The following is a 25,256-nucleotide window of genomic DNA, read 5'->3' on the forward strand; positions in this document are numbered from 1 at the left end:
GCAATTGTGACTTCCAAATCTCATTGTACGACAACTCCCACCAGCCTTACCTAGTGTAGATAGGATCCTGGGAGTTGTAGTCCAGCAATATCTTGTGTGCCACAGTTGCGCACATCTGGAATAGGGGATGTAACATACCCTAAATACTTATTTATGGTATTTATACCCCACTCTTCAGCCCTAAAGGCTCTCACATACTTCCACCTTAAGGCAAAGCGTGGCTTCCATGTCAGTGGGGCAGCAAATCAGCTCTGGGGATAGCCTTTCCCCCAAATTAAGGGCCAGCAAACCTTAAGATAATGGTGAGTGCCAGCATTGGGTGTAGTGGTTTCAGCAGTACACTGCAACTTTGGTGACCAGGCTTCAAATCGCCACTAGACCATGGAAATCTTCTGGGTGACCTTGGGCAGGTCACACTCTCTCAGCCTCAAGAGGATGGCAATGGCAAACCCTCTCTGAAGAAACATGTCAAGAAAACCCCATGATCAGTTTGCCTTTGGGTTTCCATTAGCCACAAATGACTTGGAGGCCCACAACAACAACAGATGTTTAACACTTTTGCCTGATGAAGAAAACAGTGGCGCTTTGAAAGCCTGCAACATGCATATTGCACATTTAGGATGGCCTCATAAAAGTAATCCTGGGCCACGGGAAATTGCTGATCAGGTTATATGTTTTGTGGATTTTGGATGTTGTTGTACTTTGCTGTATGGCCAACAGGGCTACCCCTGGATATGTTTCAAAACAAGAAGGATATGCAAGACACATAATAATAATAATGATGATGATGATGATGATGATGATGATGGCAGGTGCAACAGCAGGAGCTGCTGCTTTCCAGCCCAGGATGGCCTCAAAGGAGGACAAGACACCCTAAAATGGAGGACATTCCAGGAAAAAAAAGGGAAGAGATGCCCAAATCAAAGCTGGAAACACTCATGGAAAGAGAAACTCATGATTCTTAGTCCTGCTAAGAGAGGACCTTGTCAAACTCCTTTGGGGCAGAAGCATGAAATGGAGGGCAGGTCCTGGGAAAGGAGGACACCTGGTCATGCTGTCTTTGTCTTCTCTGCTAAAGAAAAGAAAGGAAGAACTGAGGCTCTTCCCATGATCTAATCCAGTTTGGCTCAAAGCTATTGAGGGGAGCTTTGGAAAAGACATCCTAATAATAATAATAATAATAATAATAATAATAATAATAATATAATGTTTTTCCCAGGATCAGAAGCTGCCATTAGCTGCTTCCTTCAAGAAAACAAAACAAGAGGCTTCGGTTTCAGCTCTGGATCCTCCCCCAAAGACGTTGCAAAAGAGAGAGTTTCCTCCCCTAAACTTTGCACCCAGCCTGAGATAAACAGACCCACTATAAATAGGAGCCCAAAGGAGCCTCTGCTGTTCCAGTGGCTGTTATCATTTTTCTTTCTTTGCATGGCTTAGGAACTACACAAATCCCAGTTGCGAAGGGTGGGACCCGGGTAAGTCCTCCTGTTGTTTCTACATCTTATATATTTGCACTGATAGATTGTGCACTGAGAGGTTTTGCAAAACTCTTTGCTCTGACTTGGGAGGGACTTTGCAGACTTGATGGGGAAAAGAAAGGGGAAGCCTTGTTATTGCAGCTAGATCTCTTATGTTGTGTTGTTGTGTGCCTTCAAGTCCTTTCTGACTTATGGCAGTCCTAAGGGGAAACCGTTTTCTGGGCATGTTTCTGCAGGCTGAGGCTGAAAGAGTGTGACTTGCTCAAGGTCAGCCAGTGGGGTTTATCTGCTCGAACCCAGATCCCCAAAGAGAACGCAACGTAGGACAAGGGAGAGCCTTGACTCTCTGAAGGGAGGCTAGAGGCCAGGCTTTCATTGTTGTTGTGTACCTTCAAGTCATTTCTGCAGGTATTAAATATATATTAAATGTTTTTTTAAAAAAATCTGCCTGTCTAAATAGCCTAAAGGCACCAGATTCTGTCTGATCTTAGAAGCTAAGCAGGGCAAGCCCTGGTTAATACTTGGATGGGAGACCACCAATGAATGCCAGGTGCTTCAGAAGAAACTGGCAAAACCACCTCAGAGTCTTCCTTGCCTAAGAAACCCATGATGTTGCCTTAAGTTGACAGGCAGCTTGAAAGCACATATGCATATGCTTATCAGGGGGTTTTCTGGGTAGAAATTGTTCAGGGAGGGGGTTGCCCTTGCCTTCCTCTGAGGCTGAGAGAGTGTGACTTGCCCAAGGTCTCCCAGTGGGTTTTCATGGCCGAGTGAGGATTTGAACCCTGGTCTTCAGAGTCAAACTCTCAAACCACTGCACCAAGCTGGCCATAATGCTGGAAACTTTACAAGGCAATGCTGTCCTCCTATAGTCTACTCTGAGGTTAGCCCCACTTAAGTTTACTAATAAGGTTTACTCTCTGGTAAGGGGGTATAGGATTTCAGCCTTACTGCTTGAAGCCTTGCAGTACTGTATATCCCATTAGTAATTTACACTCATGTAACACACATCTTGTGTGTGTTTGTGTGTATGTGGATGTTTATATTTTGCAGAACTCCATTGTGGCGCTTGATGTTGTTTTTTTGGAATGCAAAAGAATCAATTATGAAGGCTTCTGGCTCTCAGAAGTAAATATGCTTAATATTTACTTCGGAGTAAATACGGTTAATAATAACCAAGCAGGTTGTAGTGGTTTGAGTGCTGGACTGGGAGATCAGGGCTGTAATCTCTAGTTGGCCATGAAAACTCAAAGGGTGACTCTTAGCCTCAGAGAAAGGCAAAAGCAAACAAATCTTCCGAACAAATCTGAACGAAACAAAACTCTCTGAACAAATCTTGCCAAGTAAACCCCATGATGGAATTGCCTTGGGGCTTCCGTAAATCAGAAATGAAGGGACACAACAACAACTATGGCTAGGATCAGGCCCCACCTCTTGCTGTGTATGGACTCACCCCAAGGTTTGAACCTTTGTACGCTCTGGTCTCTTGTGTCTTTCTGTGGACTTTCATCACCAAGAAAGGTGAAAGACATTCTAGATAGGAAGCAAATAGATTGTTAAATGAAAGAACAGGAAACATTTGATTAACATTGCCTTGAACTGCATCTGGTAACAACGTATTTTATTGTTTGCTGGAAAGTTACCATTTACCAAAAAACAGGAGGGAAATGCCCTGGAAAAACACACTGAAAATTTTCCTCAAAGAATTTGGGCTGCTATTCTAGAAACATTGGGGGTGGATGTTTCCTCTGATAGCTTATATTTTTCTCCCCAGCTTTCTGTCATTCACCTTAGTTTGCCAAGAGATTTGACACACCTTTGAGACTAACTGAAAGAAAGAAGTTGTTAGCGTGAACTTTCGTAGACTTCAGCCTACTTCCTCAGATTTGAAGAAGTAGGCCTGAGTCTACAAAAGCTCATGCTACCAACCATTGTCTTTCCGTTAGTCTCAGAGGTGCTACCAAATCCCTTTGTATACCCATTTTCCAGACTAACACAGCTGGATCTTTGAATTCTTTCTCCTTGTTTTTGTTGCTTTGCAGTGAAGTCCAGCCATGTGGGTTGGGCTGGGGGTGGCCCTGGCTCTCTGTCTCCTCCCTGGAGGAGGGACGGAGAGCCAGGGTCCAAGCACCCGATGTCAAGAGCCTCCAGAATGGTGGATCGGAGAGCAAAATGTGATGCTGGACTCCAGAGGCACCGTGACAGTGGTAGCCCTTCTCCAAGCCAGCTGATACTTGTGCCTGTTGCAGGCCTCCCGGTAAGAGGACAGTATAGATTTGCATCTGTCGTTGGATATAAAAGATTCGTTTGAGTTTTGTTTTTCTTTGAAATGAGGAAGTTGTCCAGGATTGCTTGGGAGAAAAGGATGCTTCAGATTTCTGGAGTCTTTACTTGCCTGTTTTGATTCCCCAAAGAGATTCCTATTATGCTATAAAGTTATTCTTGGCTCTGAAACTTGCAATGCTGGTTTCTCTGCTTGGAATCGATATGACCGTTTGTTACCCACAAAACTACTCTTCCTTCTACAAGAAAATGCATATTTGTTTTTTTACATTTACCCAGAATGGATTTTGGAAAACTTAACTAGCGAGTGTCCAAGATACAGAGTACAATATGTTTCCGCTTGATTCATAAAATGGCGGACTCACATTGTTCACTATGGTTGGTTTCTAGCCTGGGCCATTGGTGTTGTCATTACTTTTTCAGCTCACTTGTGTGAATAAAATAGAAAAGAATAGAATAGGATCTTTATTATGGTCATAGAACAGCACAGTTCACTTGTATGGTTCAATTGTAAAAACAGAAATCAAAGTAGATAATAACTTTTATTAAGACTACTTGATTGTGAGAAGAGTGGTGCATAAGCTGCTTATGTGCCACATTTGTAACACTTTGGTGTTTATAATAAAGTTATTACTCATCTCAGAAAGGAAAAATGATCTGCATAAAACATATATATTTTTGTCTCTAGCCTGGAAGATCTGCAACTGAAGCTAGAAAGTAATGGGCTGGTCAACATCTCCTTTGTTGTGATCAATCACCAAGGACACCATTCGCAGCTGAAGTATCGCCATCTAAGAGAACGGGTTTCGGAGAACATTCCTGTATACCAACAGGATACAAAACAGCCTGATGTCTGGACAATTCTAAATGGAAAGAAGGATGATTTCCTGATTTATGACAGGTATGTTTATAAAGGGGAAGTTAGGAAAGCTAATCTGAAAAGGGATTACTAGGTTTATATATATATTTTTTACACATAACCTGTTATGAAGCATCTCACTTTTTCAAGCTCTGTATTGTTGATTTTCAACCAGATGGCATCCTGTAGTTACTTTGAAGGGTCAATATCATAAATAAGGGCCTTAGTATCATGCTGAGACTTAAGCTAATTCAAGGGAAGGACATAGTTCTGGGTCTACTGGTAGCTCTCTGCATTCTTGAGTCCCAATGATTTAACAACAGCGCTAACAAATTCAGCATGAAGCTGAATTACACTGTTTCAACAAGGAAAGTTTGAGGTAACCAGAGGAGGATTTTTATGTGGAAGGACTATGAAGTTCTGGTATGCAAAACAAATTTGTGGGCTTTCAATTCTTTAATACTCACAATTCTTTAATAATCACCATGGTACTGCTTTTCTGTGATGGTGGGACTGAGTGTTCCTAGGAGGCAAGAAACAATGCTGATAGGAGCATTGCTGTGGGTAGGGTCTCCAATGTCAGACAGGTTTTTACTGAGGAGCCAGACTAAATATGCCATACAGCTACTGGGCTGCAGCATGAGAACCCTGTGATGGGTTCACCTTAGGATTGTCATAAGTTGGAAACTATGTGCAGCTTGACACCAACATAATGAACAATTAATTTTTTTATATAGGAGTGTATCCCACAGAGTTTATCCCGTGCAGAAATGGGATTTAAATCAGGAAAATCCTGCATCCAGCTAATTCCCATGAATTATATTAATTCTCAACATGATACAAAGACCTTTGTTAGATGACGTCGGGGGGCATCCCTCAAATCCCACAAAAGTGGGATCGTTTTCAGACATTAACCCACAGTGCCCCCGATGGCCTCTGAAAACAATCCCGCTTTTGCAGGATTTTTCCAGGATTTAAATCCCGTTTCTGCATGGGAATTTGGGCTCCCATGTGATAGACTCCATAATTTCAGTTAATTTTAAATAGTTACATATATGTACCTAAATTTTGTGTAGTTTTACATTTAATTTTTTAAAAGGCCTTGCTCCCAAAACTACATACACAGAAATTGCCATTCTTGAGTATTTTCCCAGCCTGAAAACTGGCCTCTGGCCTTGTGGCAGAGTTAAGCCCTTTGTTTGGATATTCCTTCAAACAAAATGTCATGTGAACAGGTGAAACTGGTTGTCAGCAAGAACAGTTCAAACTCACCTTTCTCCCTACTGATTTTAATTGAATTATTGTTTGTAGGATCCATGTGATCCCCTACCTTCAGTCTAGCTGGTACAGACCAGATGTGGGTCTTTTGCCAGCTAAATGTGAGCTAGGGACATAAGGCAAGGTGTAGTGGGTCAGATCAAATGTCTGTCTACTCTGGCATTTTGTTCCCAAAATAAGCCAATGAGGTGCCCAAATGAAGTTTCCAATATTCTGTACTAGCTGATAGGGAGGGACATTCTGCTTCTGACAGTGAGGGCAATGTACAGCCTTGATTAGTTGTCCTCAATTTTATCCTCTATGACTCTGACTTTGCAGTTTTCAAGAGTTTTTAGTTATCAAGAGTAAGTTATCTCATCAACTCATGAGAAGAAAGCTAGTGCCTGGATTTCAAAGCACCAGAAAGAGGAAGCTGTTTGATTTTCTGTTGTAATAGCAAGTATAAAACCTTCCATTCTGTAAACTTGCTGTATTGGATTTTCAAAGTAGTAAAGTTCTTGCAAAGCCCAAATGCACTAAAAGGCACTAGATTCTGTTTAATCTTGCTAAGCAGGGTCAGACCTGGTAAAAGCTTGGATGGGAGATCAACAGTGAATACCAGGAGCTGTAGGCTACTATGTATTTCAGAGGAAGGAACTGGCAAAACAACCTCTGAGTATTCCTTGCCTAAGAAAACACAATGAAATTCATGGGGTTGCCTTAGGTTGACAGGTACAGTAATTCGAAGGTGCACACATACACACACAGTTCTTGTGGTAAATCTTAGGGATCAGAACAAAACACAGGACATTGAAGAAACCAAAAATACTTTTTGCAGTAAATTTCATGAGTGTATATTACATTTTTTGTTAAAACTCATCTCACTTTTTTTACTAGGTGTGGCCGTCTTGTGTATCACCTTGGTTTGCCTTATACTTACCTGAGTTTTCCATATGTGGAAGAAGCCATTGAGATTACATACTGTGAATCCAAATGTGGAAACTGTTCTTACTTGGTATGTACTTTATTCTTCTCTGTTGTGTGTACCTTGTGTAAAATTAAATACACTATTAATCCTAGCTTTAGGGGACCAGTTGCCATCAGTGGGAATGAAGTAGTGGCTGACAAGTCTTACATATTTCAGTGGATCTATTCTAGGTTGGATAGCATACATTTATTTTGCTACTGATCTTTTTTTTTTTAAATATATACCAGTGCAGGAAAAACATGTGTTTAACTCATGCCCATCAAAATCAGTGGATATCAAAACATGCTAAATTCTGGCTTCTTTAAATTTTGTAGCTGTTGAAATTACGTGCTGCCAATTTCTTGGGATGTTATAGGTCCATATTTCTTTGCATAGCTGGTCTTAAAATTCAGATATTAGGAATAATTCTGATCAATGCCATTCATAGACAGGCTTTGGAGCATTGCCACAGATTGTAATACTCATTATGCTGCAGTTTTAAAGGTATTCAGGCTGGAAAACCACTAATTGCAAAAGGGTCTATCTCCTTAGTGTTAACCAAGATATACCGAGTGACTCTTGGTAATTGTCAACTGTCATTGACTGCCTGGCAAAGCACATATGTGCCTGCCAACCAGATTTGATGCAACATCTCACATGTTGCATTATGCAAGCTTCTCCTCTGGGTACCATGGCCTTAACTTGAAAAGAAATCTTGAAAATATAGCTCCTTTCAGACTGATGGTGGATTCAGTGCTGTTCTGTCAAAAGCTCCATATTTAAGGAAGCTTGGGCCAGGCCTACCATAAGAGGGAGAATTGTTGAAATCTCATATGCGTTACTTTGAGTTCCTTTGAAGGACAATAGGATATTTAAGTGAATAAATCAAGCATTTGGTTCCATAGGCCTCCATCATGCAAATAGAAATCCTTTAATTTTTAATGGTCCTTGCATGGAGCCTAAGGAACTATAACTGAGCTAGATATCTTCTGAAGTCAGAATTCCATGTTGATCTCAGCATAGTCCTATTTCAGACATTTCTGAAGAGAAGCAGGGATAAGAAAGAAGAAATATGCTTTGATAACTTTTAGGAAGACTGTGTAGATCTGCATGTTTATAATTTAAGTAGCAACATGTTTCAGAAAAAAATTACACCATGTTAATTTGTTTAATCTCGTTAAATTTAAGGGTTTTTTAAAGATGGTGTAAAATCACTTAACATTTTGTTACTGTACTTATACACCTGGCTACTACAACTGGTTGCATTTATGAACTTATTTTTTTTACAGACAGCAGAGGATGAAGAAATATGCAAGAACTTATCAAAGAAATCAGAAGAAAAGATAACTGGGGCAACATCTCCCCCATCACCTGATCACCACCATCCCCCTCATGGGCACCATGGCCATAGACATCGATCCCCACCAAACAATCGGCGGCATAACCACAAGGGTGGAGGGCATGACAGAGAGGGCCAGGCAGGTAGCCAGGTTGTAGCTTCTCCCCAGGAGGGAGTTGCAGACACTCCCCCACAAGGGAAGAGGCTTTGACGAAAGGGAAATGCCATCTGCAACCGACAGCTGAGCTGAAACTGGCAGCAGCTGTCAGGGTCTACATCAGGTAGTTGATGCTGACACTGTCGACACTTGGTGTTTGAAGATCTGCGTAGCGTTGCCGCCTGACACTGTCGTGGAGAGCTGCCCTCTTCCTGCAGGTGACACGGGCAGCTGTTGGCAGAAAATGTCACTGAGTCTTGTCAGTGACGGCTGCCAACAGCTGCTTGACAGTCACAAGCAGCGAGTGAGGCCGAGCCCTCTGATGCCTGACAGTGAGCAGGGAGAACGGGGAACTGAGCCTGAAAAACAGTCTAAACATCTTAAATTTAGAATTGGTTCCATGATAATGCAGGAATTGATACCATCAGGTTTTCCATACAGCAAAAGGGAATTAAAGTTACAATGTGTGACTACTGTTATATACCATTAAGCAGATTAAGCAACCTATACGGTTCACTCCCAGTTAAGTCAGAATACTGAATTTCAGTTTTGTTCAGCTATATTGAAGTGTTGTTGCTTAACTGACTTTATCTTAAAAACAACAACAACAACAACAACAGACCTCCCTTGTAATAGTATGGAATTGTTTTTCAGTGCCAGTTCTAAGTGTGTGCAGTGTTTTGTTAATTTGTCTTTCTGGGTTCCTCTTCTACCATTCTGTTTGCATTCATGAAGACAGAAGCAGAAACTATGACCTAGGGGCTTTTGTCTGATATACAGCAACCAAGAACAGAAGTGGATAAGAAAAGACATGTTAACTAGTTTTAAACCTTTTTTTAAAAGATCAAGAGAGTATATAAAAATGTGTGCTTCCCCTACAAAGTTTAGAGCTGCTTAATGATCAAACTTGATAGAATTTGAGGCACATTAAAAGCTTGAGTATGAGCAATATTTCAAATAATGCATTTTCATCCACTGTGGGATTGATCTGAATTTCTAACTTCAAAGTAACAGATTTTATACATGCACCTTTAAAGAAATTCATGTAGATAAGACTTTTAATAGTAACTTTATGTGTGTCTGAAATAGCTTTCTTGGACAGTCCTACTGAAGCTAAGGACCACAGCCATGGGGAATAGGGGTTGAAGGTGTGCATGGGCCATAGTGGAGTAAGTAGAAGGAAATTCCATTGAAGGATCAGGGCTAAAAACATCTCTGCTGATCAGAATTAAGTAATACTGTATTTAAGCTATCCAAGTCCCTGTTGATCTGTGATAACTTTTATAACTGAATAACAAAACTGGTATAATGTCCCTTTTTATATAACCAAATAATATGTCTTATTGTTACATTTTCTCTTTTTTAAAATTAATTCTTTATTTGTATGTCATGTTTGGAGGGTGTAGAGATGAAAGAAGATGTTTAACAGAGAGAAGCTACTTAAATGCGTTTGCCATAGTTCTTGATGGTTTATTAGGGAAAGCAACTCTCCTACAAAACCTGAATTCCTTTATGGTGAACACATAGAAGTATGAAAGTAGTTTAGAACACAACTGAAAGGTTTTATGTGTGGACAACCAATAAGAGAGTTTTTAATAAATGATAAAAAGGTTCTGTTGATCCAGTATAGTCCTGTATTTTACTTTTCTTAGCCTGTAGCTTTGTTATGTAATTCTCAAAACTGGTGCTGTTTGAAGCGGGAATCTTGTCTCTTACCAAGCCTCTGTTCTAAGTTCTTAATGGTATGGCGGAGAAATTCAATTTCCTTGTTCTTCTCTTCTTCAAGATGCTGAAGTTTCTATGGAAATTTAACAAACATTTTGTTGCTCATTAAAATTCAGATATGGAATACACCATATGTACATAGATGTACTGTTTTTCTGTTGAAAAACATAGGCACATTCAGAACAGACACATGACAACAAATCTCTGAGTCACTTTGGTAATTGAGAAAGGTACAGAGCTAATATTGTATTTAGTCCTATGGTTTGTGCCCACAAAACTAATATAAAGCTGTTAGAATGTGTATAACTAGTTCAAATGAGGACAAGACCAAAGAGAAGCCCTTCTTCATCACCTGCAGCAAACACTATAGTTTTTTTTCCTTGCACTGGCTGGAATTGGCCTAAGGATTTCCCTGCAGGTGTGGCACTCTATCTCTCCCATTTTAGAGAGAATTCTTATATTTAAGCACCCATCTTTGTATAAATCAGAGCTTTTGAATCAAAGAAGCTCATATTGAAGTTCCTGTTTTGTTTTCAAAACTTGCATTTCATTTCTTGTGTAGTTTAAACCACTTAAAACACTCCTTATTTAATGTGAATATTTTAACTTGGAGTTATTTTTGCATGGTGACTAGGAAAACCTGCAAAATTAGGTCAACTAAAAGTTCATCAATCCATTCCTTTATTTATATCCCACCTTTCTCCCAGGCTGGGACTGAAGGTGGCTTACAAAAAGACAGAATACAAAAAAACATATTGTTAAAAACATGCAAGTCAGAAATACAGTAAATAAAATTTTGGTGGCAACCTTGTTAGATTTTACAGTGATGTTGAAATTAATAGGGGCCTAAGTAACCTAAAGACACCTGTTTCTGTCTGATTTTGAACAGCCCTGATTAGTACTTGGATGGGAAACCACCAACAAATATCATGTGCTGTAGGCTATATTTCAGACAAGCAACTGGCAAAACTGCCTCCGAGTATTGCCTATGAAAACCTTATGAAATTTATGGGGTCACCATTAGTCAACATGCACAGACATACATATGCTCTGAAATTAATAGATAAGAGTTACAGACAAGACTACTTTGTTCTGACATACATGTACAATGTTTACAATTCATTTAATAAGATGGGAGAGCACACACAAATTAAGTTTCTTGAGATTAATGGAGATGTCACTGGGAGCAGAATGGCTTCAGGATGGCCTCTCACAAAGAAGCCAAAATATTAGCATAATTAGTTGCATATCCAGAGGCCTTAATAGACATTTTATGGAAGCATATTGTCCTTTAAAATATACATCAAAATATTTATACATAACATTGGAACAAAGGGAAACGTACCCTTCTGTAGATGGTTTGAGGAAATCCTGTCGGATTTGGATATGGTTTGGGTATTTGAAGCTTTGCTAATTTAGCATTGAACTGAAATAAAGTAATCAAAAAAATTAACATGTTGATAAATAAACGGGGGAGGGAACTTTACAAGTAGCATTATCTAGATAATAAGCTAGTCACTACTGCTACACTGCTACTCTAACACACATTCAGTTATGTCTGATTTTGGAAGCTAAGGAGATATAGGGGTGAAACAGATGGGCAAAATAAAGTGGCTTCAACTGCTTTGAGAGTGAGGCATTTATAGGAAGCATGCCTCCAAAGCAGGTGGAAACCGAAACAAAGCTGCACTCCAGAACTAAAAACTGGAGTAAAAAGACCCTGGGATATTATGGCTTAGCCTGGAAAATGCACATCCCCTGCATATAAACAGCCCACTGTAAGTGTGGGGCTGTGGCAATGCAAAAAAGTGAATGTGGGATACCTCCAATGGATGTAATTACATCATACACAGATCAGATAGTCCAACAGGGGGCATAGGATGAAGAGGACATTAATGGGGGAATTTCATGTAAATGTATTATTTGGTGCACAGATGCACCTATGCCCTGTACCACCGGGATATCACACATGTGATTGTATGGCTGATCAAAGGTGCAGCCATCCAATGGGATGGCATCTGGGCAGGACGTGAAAGATACTTGGAGACTGTAGGCAGTGTGTTTATGCAATGGTGTACATGCATAGGCGGTAGGCAATAAAAAAACAACAACCTCGTGATGCCGCTTGATACCATGCTGTGCAGACTGCCCATCGGTATTCAGCCTGTCTTGGGAGCAGGCCACGCAGACAGCAGGGTTTCAATCCACTTTCAGAAAAAGCAGGTTTGAGCACCTTTTCCCTGCCTATCTGCTCTAGCCCTAAGGCTACTTAGTATTTGGTGACAAACTGCCAAAGAATACCAGGGATCTTCATGATGATCTAGGAAAGAATCCTGGAGAGCTGTTGCCTGTCAGAGTTACTGACTAGCAACAGAATTAATGACTGGCAGTGATACTGGGCAGATGGACCAATAAGCTGACTCAGCCTCAGGCAGCTTCCTTTGTTCATACTGAACTAGACCTGGGTACAATATCCACATAGGCATGAAGGTCACTGGATGTGTTGGCCCAGTTACCATTTCCCGCTCTAACCTACCCCTCGGGGTGGTTCTGGAGGAAGAATTACTGTATGCATGCCTCCTTGAGTATTCTGGAAGCAAAACCAGTACGATGTAAGCAAAATCAGATTTAAACGCTGCAATTGTAAACATGACATGCAATGAACACAGTGGGGGATGTGTTCAGGAATAAAATAAACCTCTGTATGAACAGACTATTTCAGTGATATGAGGGACACACACACATATATAAAAATTCCAAAAGTTGTTGTAAAAGTTTTGTTCTGATCAATCAGTTCTAGGGCATACCTCTATTTGCAATTTAATTATCTCATTCTGTTTTTCTTTTTCTTGAGCTCTCAGTTGAGTATTTAGCTCTAAAATCTCTAGATCTTTCTTCTGTATTAGTTGCTTATGTTCTTCCTCCATTGCTTCAACTAATAAATAAAATAAAATAAACAACAATTCATTGCTTTAGTCAAGTGGATTTTAAAGTGATGAAAAGCTGTGCCTCTGATGTGCAGAAACAAACAATTCTGGGATCAACTCTGCTATGAGAGAATTGATTACAGTATTTGGTCCTGTTATACATGAAAAGGCTCCTTCCCAAGTATTCTATCAAGTTTATAACTGGGAGATGGAGTCATATTGCTGCTAGTATGAAATGATCTTAGGTGACCAACATGCTTCATTCAGATAATAGATGTGGGCCTTTTAGCCTGGAGAGTGCATTTGAAATAGTTTTGAAATGTGTAAGTCTAGGACTAACTAATGTTAGCTACTTAAAAAAATTGAGCACATTCAGATTGGGAAGACAGTGTAACATATACTATGCTTACATTTTTTGTTCATGTCACAGTGTAGCTTCCTTTGTTCAAGTTTATACGCTTCTGTCTTGCTTTCAGTATCTCTTAGGAGTCTCTCAACCATATTTTTATGTTCCTGTAAATATATTCAAGCAATCTTTTAAAAGAAAACATAAAACAATTTACCCATAGGATCAGACACTGAATTAGTACAAAATCCTAAAATCACCTTTTTGCATTGTTTGAACATTAAAATAATAACTAGCAGCCATTCAAAAATTGATTTGGGAAGTCATTAATTCACTGGAAAGCTAGAGAACACAGCCTCATTTTTTTCATCTGTTGAAGAGGAATAATTAATCCACACACTCACAAACCAGTTTACAAGGAAACCTTAGGCAGGTGTACTCAGAGGTAAGTCCTATTTTGTTCACTTGATCTTACTTTTGCCTGTTCCTCCTCTTCTCTGCCCTCAAAAATGGCTTTGGGTGCCATCTCTGGCATGTGTGCCATAGTTCTGCCACCACAGACTTAAGATAGAATATATAAAAATATATTCTACAGCTGATTTCTGGTTTTGGATAATAAAAAGAATTTATAATAATAAACAATATATTTTAAAGAAAAAAAAGAGATAGAATGGATTGTAAGATTGAAATCCTTGGTGCCTGCAAGTTTAAATGAAGATCTAGACCTGCAATCATTAATCTGAATGTAATAGAGAAAGTGTGTATGTGTGTGTATGGATATGATTATAATATGATGGCATGTATAGAATGAGCAATTGTCTGGAGAGATTGCATCATATATCCTTATGTTCCATCAAGACATATCATTCGTTATGCCTTACCACAGTAATCTGAAATATGTATATGAGGAGCCCTGGTGGCGCAGCGATTAAATGCCTGCACTGCAGCCACTCACTCAAAACCATAAGGTTGTGAGTTCAAGACCAAGAAAAGGGCTCAAGCTTGACTTAGGCTTGCATCCTTTCGAGATCGCTAAAATGAGTACCCAGATTGTTGGGGGCAAATTAACTTACAGTTGTAAACCGCTTAGACGCTGCTTAGGTGGTATGAAGCGGTATATAAATGAAGCTTGTTTTGTTTTGTTTTTATATACAGAAATGCTGCAATGTCTGTTCCCTTTATCTCTATGGTCCTGTATTTTGGAGAGTGTTCAGAACTCCAGTGAATTCTTTTGAGGGGTATGTATAACTTTGTTTAGAACTATATGAATATTTTTGTATCACAGTTTGATGAGTGTTGTCTTATATTTTTATATATTATATCTGAAGTGTATTTATATTTCTTTTCAGCCCCTGAGAAAGGCTTAGGGTGGCCAAAATGCATTGGGCTTTTTAAATACCAATAAACAGTTGACCATCTTTGAGCACCTAAAGTTTATCTCCTCTTTGTTTGCTGCGTGGCTTCATGCTTTCACTTCCTTACCATCACTGGGACCCAACCCCATAACATCATCAGAAGTTGTCCCTCAGTCTTAGGTTCCAGTCCAGAAATTTCAGGGCCTGGGGTGCTCCAGACCCAGCAACCCTAAAATGCTTTGACATCCCCACAACTGCTGAATGAGAAGCATACTCTGGCTTCTGCCACCAGCCAGAAAAATAAACTACCAATATGCTGGTTTACTTACTATGGTAATACCTGCCAGAGGATTATGGGACTTGTAGTAAAAACGTAACTTTCTTAGCTGAGCCTAGCAAAGTAAAACCACCATAACAGGTCAGCCTAGCCCTAGCTGGATAGAAATGCTGATTTATAACTCATCACTTTTTTTTGCACTGTCCAGTTTAGCTTCTTTCTCTGTCTTTTCACTCTACTTTCCTAGCCTTGTCTGTCTTGTTTTTTTCCCCCCCCAGTTTGTAGCTTGAAGGACTGATCTGTCTTGCTTCCACAGAACTGTTTGTTTAAATTATTGGTTTGGTCAGTCTGTTTATCTTAAATTTAGACAAAAAAATAATAATAATGCTGAACTTTTCATTTTATGTTTTGGTGAATTTATGCAGAGATTCATTTACCATGTGCACTTTACACAACATGATCATTTCGTTTATTAACACTTTTGTAGTAATAGTGAAAATGTGATTGCATTGTCCTCAGATGACATGTTAGAAGCAATATCCCAGCTGCTATATCATGTCACAAGCTCTGTTATATAGTGATTCAATGCATATTTTTCTAGGTATGTAACAGGAAAGGTCTATGCATGTCTACTCAAAAGTAATACGAACTAGGAAGTGGACTGCAGTCTCAGCCCAGTTGAGATTGGGAATAACAGTGTATTTTGGACAAACCTGTTTGCAGTTTACAACTATTACTCCCTCAAAATGATACTGTAGAGAAAAATGTTTTAAGAAAGAGCTAGAAAATACTGTTTTATATCAGCTGACTGGGCTATTTTAAAGACTTGGTTAAATCTTTTTCAATTCCCTTACTATTTTTCACTAGAGATCCAGTCTGGGCTTGAATACAAAGCACGGTCTTTACTATTGAACTGTGGTCTTTTCCAGGTTATGTGTACTGTTTGAGAGAGTTACTTGTGACGACTGCCCATTACACCTGGTGAGTAGACTTTTTATCATTGCTTCATTTGTAGAAGTTTAGTGCAGGCAGGTGTTGGGTGCAGACAGTGTCCAGTGCTATACTTTGCCACCTTTTCCTCATTCTTATTTCTTACCAGAAAATAATCCACTAGAGAAGAAGACAGAAAATATACTTAAAATATACTTCCATGCAAATTGTCTTGAATGGGTCTCAGAATGGATTAGGTTGGAAAATGAAAACTTGCTAAATTTAGCAGGATTTAACATCAGATATGGGTGGCATGCATACCTATGGTATGGGAAATTAGCTCAAAATTTTGCTGACAAAATTCAATGATCATATAATTAGAAGAATGCTGTTGAGAATTTGGGCAAAGTATAAAGAAAAAGTATATAGACAAATTCCGATATGGACGTCACCTCATGAGGCCTTTATGAAAAGAAGCAAATTAATAGATAGAGGATGGTTGAAATACAGTGATCTAGTGACAAGTGAAAAAGGGCTGGTGTCGATGAAAAGCAAGGAACAATTGGAACGGGAGGGAGTAGATTTGGGATGGTTCACCCATAGACAATTGTTAGAAAGATTTAGAGAAGATAAGAAACAAAGAGGAATAACGAAGGAGAAAATGGAACTAGATATGGTATTATTGAAGGATAACAAGGGGATGATTGCAAAATTATATAAACTCTGTTTAAAGATAGAAGTGGAAGAGGAAACTATTAAATCTAGCATGATAGAATGGGCAAAGAACATTGGTAGAAGTATAAAACTTGAAAATTGGGAAAGAGCATGGGGAAAGGACCTTGATTTTACAGCGTGTGTGGATATAAAAGAAAACTATATAAAGATGTTGCATAGGTGGTATCTTCCCCCGGTGAGATTGGCAAAAATGTTCAAAACTGGTGAGGGATATTGTTGGAGATGTAGAAAACAACACGGATCTTTCATTCATATGTGGTGGACGTGTCCTATTATTCAAAAATTTTGGAAAGAAGTGCATAAGTGTATAATGAGAATATATAACTTAAATGTTAAACTGATACCAGAAACCTACTTGCTAAATATTATAGAGGATAAAGAGATAAGACAATTCCTGAAACCAGTATAATACCTTATCACCACAGTGAGAATTACAATTGCCAAAAATTGGAAAAAATATGGTAATATCGAAGTGGATGAATGGCTGATTAAGGCTGTAGAAGTGATAGAGATGGATATGATTACTATGCAGCTAAGAGAGGAAGATATGTATGATAAGAATATTGAGAGAATATGGAAACCATTGATATGATTTTGTGAAAAAAGATGAGCAATTACTTAAATAAACAGGAATGCTATGGGAAATAAAATGCATAGCAGATATAGAAGCAACAAAGAAATCTGAGGAAACTAAGGGAAATGCATTAACTAATTCTGGTAATGTTTGTTTGTTTTTTGGTAAACAGAAAATAAGATATGGCGATGTCACCCTTTGCGAGATGTTTTTGAGAAATGTGTAAAGGGAGGATAGGATAATTCCCTAGAAATAAAATATGTAGAGAGATGAGGATGGTAATATCTAACACGGATCGAGGAATAGATGATCAGAAATGCTGAAAAACAATTCTTTAAGGAATATCAAAACGTAAGGAAGAGGGATTTTGTGCCAGAAGTTTTTCCTTTTCTGTGGTTTCCCCCCCCCTTTTTTTGGGGGGGGGGTATAAAAATATTATGTAGGATTATGTATGATCATCATTTTGTGTTGATATATATATATATTGTAAAGATTATTTTAATAATAATAATAATAATAATAATAATAATGAGACAGAATAATGGCACAATGCTTTCCCACTGGTAGCACTATAAATCACCTGGAAGCACTCAGATAGACAAGAACAAGTGTTTGTGACATATCTGTCAAATGGTAATCCACAAACAAAATATGACAGAGAATTTTAAACTACACTGTCTTGCTTTATTCATTAACAATAATTTTAGACAATTAAAGATGATGCTTACAAAATGATCTAAATGAGAAAAATGATCAAGACACTAAGAAGGTAACATGTATAGTCTCTTATTACACAAAGCTTGAGGTTTCAAAATAAAGTTGAATTCTCTCACCTGTTCTTGAGCCTTCAGCTTCTCTTCCAAAATATGGGCTGTGCTCTTTATCCTCTCATTTTCATCTGTACAAGGGGATTATTAGTTAACTTTATTTCCTGTTCCATTTATCATCATCATCATCATCACCACCACCACCACCACCATGATTCTAGTACCACCTCCAAATGGATTAACAAAACATCTGAATGAAATAATCACCATAGATAGGATCACAAATGTACCAAATGGTTAAAAACAAAATCAAATGGTTAAGGAGAGGTGAGAAGCAAAATAAGAGATGACATAAACAGGGTCAGAATCCTTAATGCAACCGTACAGAATCTTGTGCATAGGGATAAAGAGAACTATTATATTCATTAGTGCAAAGAAACAAAAGGCAACAAAAAAGTAAAACAAAGAGATCTTTCCTACAAGATCTGAGAAATTAAAGAGAAATTCAATTGAGAATAGGGATGTTAAAAGTTATATGACTAACAGGGGAACACGTGATTGGGTCAAAATAAAAAGTCAATGGAATTAATACAGTTGGCCTTCTGTATCCACAGATCCAACTATCCACAGTTTGAAAATATTTTAAAAATAGATAAATTCCAAAAACTAAACCTTGATTTCACCATTTTATACAGTATAAGGGACACCATTTTATTATGATATTGTATTTAATGGGTTTTGAACATCCATAGATTTTGGTATTCATAGGGGTCCTGGAACCAAACCCCAGCTGACATCAAGAACCCACTGCATATAAAAGAGATGAAATGGTAGCAGATTCCTTCAAGGAAGACACATTTGAAGACAAACTCACAATCTTAAAATCTGAAGTAAAAAAAAGTTCTCAATGCACTTACAAGACAAAAAGAGAAATCAGAGATGCTAGAGTAGTTTATTAAAGCCCATGTTTATGAAAAATTTTCAGAAGACTACTTGTTTTGCATGTTTTTGTATTACATGGATAAATATATGCTTAATGTTTTACTACCTGTGTCCTGAAAACTAGATTGATTCTAAGGCTGACATATTTGATCTCTTGTGATGTTTTTGACAGGTACATAAAAGGGAGTATGCTACTGCTCTCTGATAACCAGTAGGTGGTAGCAGTGCCTTTATACAGCTCAGAAAAATCAGGAACAACTCAGTGAAGGGGAACAGCAAAGGAGCAAACTTTAGGAGGAAAGGATGTCATCATGGGGCTATTTTGGAAAACATGAAGGAAAATGGGTCTCTGTGGAACAGTGATGCAGATCCAAGACACATTGCAGTAATAATCCAGTTTGAGACCGCTTTAACTGCCCTGGCTCAATGCTAGAGAGTTCTGGGAACTGCAGTTTTGTGAAACTGTCAGAGAGCTCTGGTACCACAATAAACTACGATTTCCAGAATTCCCTAGCACTGAGGCAAGGCAATCAAAGTGGTCTCAAACTGGATTATTTCTGCAGTGTGTTTTGGACCTCAGCCACTTGTACAAGGCCTTGGAAAAAGGTCTTAGATAGGTAACATTTTTTTTCTTTTTGTTGGAAGCTCTATTAACATTGGGAACTGTATGCCAAATTTTATGCTCCGGACCACAACAGCAACTTTTAATCCTGATATATTTAGAATTTATCATTCCATTAACAGTCCAAGGGACAAAACACATTCCTATTTCATTACCTCGCAAATTACACTGGTTTTCTATAGTGTGCTGGAGACCTTTAATCACAGTCTGAAGTGTAGCACATTCTTTTAAAAAGAAAAAAAGAAACAGAAATTAGTATGCTTTTTATTATGGCAATTATGATATTAACAACTATTAAAACTATACCTCTTTAGGAATAAATAGTTCTTATTCTGGTGCAGTGAACATTTCTAAAATTTTGCAGATACAAATAATTTCAAACATTATTTTCCCCATTATAAACTTTGCCAATTACTTAAGAATAGGGCAAAAAGTACTTTGAAGGGTATGCTTGTGTTTCAAAGTAATTGCAGTTACTACTAGTGAGCACTAGATGGACCTCTAGTATCTCCACTTTTCCTTCCAGACCATCAGTTAACACATGTCAAATATTGCTTTGCATAAGATGAATCAAGCAGCAGGACACATCAGAGGTGTCTGCATAAGAAGTCATCCTACAGTACTAACATTAAAGAGCCCATCATTCCCTCTCTTCCTTCTGCTGGTTGCATTGCAATGAATCTAGCAAATCATAGGAAGAGAATATATGTTTCTCATGAAATATCTGATGAAAAATTCTGGGGACCTGTTCTTCCTTAGCATCCCTACGCCACATAAATTGTGCTAGATTTGGCCCTGTATAACGTTGACCTGGGAGAGTATGGTGTTTATGGTTGAACATATGAAATATTAGTTAAGTCCATTTTTTTTTTATTTTGGAGGAGATAAAGCAGAACTATACTCTTGTGCTACCCTTATTATTTGTGTGGCTTAACCAGTCCATTTTCTAGCAGGGCTGGCACCTACAGTGATATTTTTGGACAACTATTCAAACAGTAGGGCTTCTGCAGAGTCATCTGCAAACTGAAGCTCTGCGGCACCAAATGGTTAGGTGTGCCAACTTCTACATTTACCACAGGACCTTAATATACCATTCTCTGTGGGAGACGTTAATGAGAGATCAGCTAGCTAGTTCTGTTGGGAGACTTGTTCCTATCAGTGCCACTACTACTAGTTAAATCCTGGTTCATGGCAAGGATTGTTCTGATTACTCTTTTGCTTGCTTGCATCCAGTTATTTGACAGAGGACTCCTCTAGCTTGCTGCTATAACAAGGATGAATGTGAACCTCCTTTGCCTAATCCAGAAATGTAGAAACATACCGATGCATTCTGCTTGACTAGTCATACTCTGTCTCTGTGCTTATGTACCATTGCCTTTCTCTGTTGGCAAAGCCTCCACATTGCTGGAATGATTAGCCTAATATATCATTATTCCATTTCTAAAAGTCTATGATTTGCATGCATTTGTTCTACTTTGCTCTGAAATTTGAAAGACACTACATAGTTTGTAAATTGTTTTTTCTCCACAGTACAGTTCTCAACAGTTCTGTAAATTTACACATCACTACAACAGAATTAACATTCATTTTACTAAAAGATATAATCCAGGTACAGTACAGACCTTCACTTATTGTACTGTGAAACAAAAAACTTGAAGTAGAAAATAGCCAATTCCTTTAGAAACATATATTACACTAGGTCTACAATTCTGTATACATGTTATTTGACACTAAATTGTGTGGAACTCAGTGTAGTTCTTCTTACTCTTTAGAATATTTTTAAGCTTTGTAAACACCAGCTGTTTCATATGGGTTTAATTCTCTGTTTGCCTTTATATTCAGAATTGTGTACTGCTGTTTTAGAATTATATTATTTTCTTTTCTGTTCATAAATTAGAATCATAGAATCATAGAATCATAGAGTTGGAAGAGACCGCAAGGGCCATCCAGTCCAACCCCCTGCCATGCAGGAAATCCAAATCAAAGCATCCCTGACAGATGGCCATCCAGCCTCTGTTTAAAGACCTCCAAGGAAGGAGACTCTATCACCCTCCGAGGAAGTGCATTCCACTGTCGAACAGCCCTTACTGTCAGGAAGTTCCTCCTAATGTTGAGGTGGAATCTCTTTTCCTGTAGCTTGCATCCATTGTTCCGGGTTCTGTTCTCTGGAGCAGAAGAAAACAAGCTTGTTCCCTCCTCAATATGACATCCCTTCAAATATTTAAATAGCGCTATCATATCACCTCTTAACCTTCTTTTCTCCAGGCTAAACATCCCCAGCTCCCTGAGTCGTTCCTCATAGGGCAAGGTTTCCAGACCTTTCACCATTTTAGTCGCCCTCTTCTGGACACGCTCCAGTTTCTCAATGTCCTTCCTGAATTGTGGCGCCCAGAACTGGACACAATATTCTAGGTGGGGCCTGACCAAAGCAGAATACAGTGGCACTATTACTTCTCTTGATCTAGACACTATACTTTTATTGATGCAGCCTAAAATTGCATTGGCCTTTTTAACTGCCGCATCACACTGTTCACTCATGTTCAACTTGTGGTCTACTTGGACTCCTAGATCCCTTTCACACGTAGTTTCATTCAGCCAGGTGTCCCCCATCCTATATTTGTGCATTTTATTTTTCCGCCCTAAGTGCAATACCTTACATTTCTCCGTGTTGAATTTCATTTTGTTAGCTGTGGCCCAGCTTTCTAGACTATTCAGGTCATTTTGAATCTTAGTCCTATCCTCTGGGGTATTAGTTATTCCTCCTAATTTGGTGTCATCTGCAAATTTGATAAGTATGCTCCCAATTCTGTCATCCAGGTCATTGATAAAGATGTTGAATAACACTGGGCCCAGGACAGAGCCCTGTGGGACCCCACTGGTCACTTCTCTCCAGGATGAAAAGGAGCCATTGTTGAGCACCCTTTGGGTTCGGCCGGTCAACCAATTACAGATCCATTTAACAGTTACTTTGTCTAGCCCACATTTTACAAGCTTGTATGCAAGAATGTCATGGGAAACCTTGTCAAAGGCCTTACTGAAATCAAGATATACTACATCCACAGCATTCCCTTCATCTACCAAGCTGGTAATTTTATCAAAGAAAGAGATCAGATTTGTCTGGCATGACTTGTTTCTCTGAAACCCATGTTGAGTTTTTGTGATTATGGAATTGCCCTCTAGATGTTCACAGACTCTTTGTTTAATTATCTGCTCTAGAATCTTTCCTGGGATTGATGTCAGACTAACTAGACGATAATTGTTGGGATCCTCTTTTTTCCCCTTTTTGAAGATGGGGACAACGTTTGCCCTCCGCCAGTCTGCTGGGACTTCTCCTGTTTTCCAGGAGTTTTCAAAGATTATTGCCAATGGCTCCGATATTACATTTGCCAGTTCTTTTAATATCCTTGGATGGAGTTCATCTGGTCCCGGAGACTTAAATTCATTTAGATTAACAAGGTGTTCCTCTACTATCTCTTTACTTATTCTGTGCTGAAATTCCCCTATTCTGTCCTCTGATCCATTATCCCCAGGTTGAGCACCCTTTTCCTTTTCTGAGAAGACTGAGGCAAAGAAGGTGTTGAGTAATTCTGCCTTTTCTCTGTCCCCTGTTAACATTTTGCCATCCTCTCGACCGGGGTAGGCAACCTTTTTGAGCCGGGGGCCGGGTTGCTGTCCCTCAGACAACTGGGGGGCCGAAGCCAAAAAATAAACAATTAAATATTTTTTAAAAAATTAAATATATAAATAAACCAGGACAAATGTAGGACAAAAATTTCAAATGGAAGACATTTTTTAAAAAAAAAATGGAGGACACACGAAAAAATTTGCTGATTTTTTAAAAAAATGTTAATATAAATGCATGTTTCTAAGGCTTCTATAGACAATTGCCCCCCAAAGGCCCCGGCGGCAATTGGCGGGAGGATCGGGCTGGGGCCGGTCCCAAGGCCTTGCCGGGCTGCATCCGGCCCACGGGCCGCAGGTTGCCTACCCCTGCTCTCGACGCAGTGGCCCTACCGTTTCCTTCTTCTTACTTTTGCTGCAGAAATATCCAAAAAAGCCCTTTTTGTTGTCTTTAACCTCTCTAGCAAGCCTGAGTTCATTCTGTGCTTTAGCTTTTCTGACTTTACCCCTACACATGCCTGCTATTTCTTTGAATTCCTTTTTTGTGATTTCCCCCTTTTTCCATTTCTTATACATGTTCCGTTTCAAACTTAGCTCGGTTGAAAGTTCCTTAGTCATCCATCCTGGTTTCTTGAGACTTCTCCCGTTTTTCTTTCTCACTGGAACTGTTTGAAATTGTGCCTTCAGTATCTCCCTTTTGAGAAATTCCCATCCGTCCTGAACTCCTTTATCTTTTAGTATTTCTGACCATGGAATCGCCCTCAATACTTCTCTAAGTTTGCTGAAATTCGCTCTCCTAAAGTCTAGGATGCGTGTCTGACTCTGCCTGGCTTCTCCTTTCCACTGTATAACAAACTCCAGGAGAACATGGTCACTTCCACCTAATGATCCCACCACTTGCACACCATTAACCAAGTCATCCTTGTTGGTTAGGGTCAGATCTAAAATAGCTGACCCCCTTGTTGCCTCTTCCACCTTTTGGACCATGAAATTGTCTTCCAGGCAAGTGAGGAATTTGCTAGACCTTGAGGATTTTGCTGAGTTTGACTTCTAGCAAATATCAGGATAGTTGAAGTTGCCCATCACTACTACATCTCTCCTTTCTGAGTGTGTGGTCATCTGTTCTAGAAAGGCATCATTCAATTCCTCAGTCTGACTTGGGGGTCTGTAGTAGACTCCCACCGTAACATCCTTGTTGTTTCCCTCCCCTTTAATTTTTATCCACATGCTCTCCACCTGGCTGCCAGTATTGATGTCCTGGATCTCTTCACTGGTGTAAATATCTCTGCATATAGTGCTATTCCTCCTCCTTTCCTGTTTGGCCTATTTCTCTTGAAAAGGTTATACCCCTCTATTTCCACATTCCAATTATAAGACTCATCCCACCATGTTTTGGTGATGCCTATTATATCATATTTGCTTTGTTGTACTAGGAGTTCGAGTTCATCTTGCTTATTTCCCATGCTCTGTGCATTAGTGTAGAGACATCGCAGATCACGGGTCCCATTTACTTGCTGCTTGTGCAAGTTTTTTTGCCTCCAACTGTTGGGTCCTTGCACTTTTTTTCTTGTTTCCTCTATGTCAGTTTGACTATTTTCACCATCCCTTTCACCTTCCTTAATATTGTCTCCCTTCCCCACGGAACTAAGTTTAAAGCCCTCCTGATCAAGTTCTTGAGACTGTTGGCAAAAACATTTCTTCCAACTGGCGTGAGATGCAACCCATCCGTTGCAAGAAGTCCCTCCTCATGGAACTGCAGCCCATGATTGAAGAATCCAAATTCTTCTCAGCGGCACCATCTGCGGAGCCAGTTGTTCACATCTGCTATTTTCCTCTCCCTTCGTGGACCATGCTCTTCAACTGGCAGAAGAGACGAGATGACAACCTGTACATCCATTCCTTTCAGCTTCCTACCAAGCGCTTCGTAATCCCTTTTGATGTTCTGAAGGCTGTGTCTTGCAGTATCATTGGTTCCCACGTGGACCAAAAGGAAGGGGTATTGGTCAGTAGGCTTGACCAGTCTTGTCAGCCTCTCTGTCACATCACGGATCTTTGCACCTGGAAGACAACACACCTCTCGAGACATCTTGTCAGG

At 39.2% G+C, this 25,256-nt stretch overlaps 2 protein-coding genes across 9 annotated transcripts in view; one reads left to right on the forward strand and one right to left on the reverse strand.

The window, feature by feature from the left end:
• Nucleotides 1-1,320: 1,320 nt before the first annotated feature.
• LOC121920274 (selenoprotein P) lies at nt 1,321-8,394 on the forward strand. The gene is made up of 5 exons (XM_042447397.1): nt 1,321-1,475; nt 3,521-3,735; nt 4,450-4,662; nt 6,775-6,892; nt 8,134-8,394. Exons 2-5 carry the CDS (start codon nt 3,533-3,535, stop codon nt 8,392-8,394), a joined length of 795 nt encoding a protein of 264 aa, XP_042303331.1. The 5' UTR covers nt 1,321-1,475; nt 3,521-3,532.
• Nucleotides 8,395-9,643: 1,249 nt separating this feature from the next.
• The window catches only part of CCDC152 (coiled-coil domain containing 152), a 29,227-nt gene continuing 13,614 nt past the window's right edge, over nt 9,644-25,256 (reverse strand). For 7 of the 8 annotated variants that reach the window (XM_042447401.1, XM_042447405.1, XM_042447403.1 and 4 more), the window contains 5 exons: nt 19,696-19,764; nt 18,043-18,107; nt 13,403-13,505; nt 12,873-13,000; nt 9,644-11,491 (listed from right to left, as the gene is read on the reverse strand). In XM_042447401.1, the coding sequence (XP_042303335.1) occupies nt 11,378-11,491; nt 12,873-13,000; nt 13,403-13,505; nt 18,043-18,107; nt 19,696-19,764 (479 nt within the window). In that variant the 3' untranslated portion in view covers nt 9,644-11,377. The remainder of the gene's footprint in view (nt 11,492-12,872; nt 13,001-13,402; nt 13,506-18,042; nt 18,108-19,695; nt 19,765-25,256) is intronic. The other variant, XM_042447404.1, reaches the window with a different exon arrangement.

This window comes from Sceloporus undulatus, chromosome 2 (genome assembly GCF_019175285.1).
Source record: "Sceloporus undulatus isolate JIND9_A2432 ecotype Alabama chromosome 2, SceUnd_v1.1, whole genome shotgun sequence".
Classification (NCBI taxonomy): Eukaryota; Metazoa; Chordata; class Lepidosauria; order Squamata; family Phrynosomatidae; genus Sceloporus; species Sceloporus undulatus.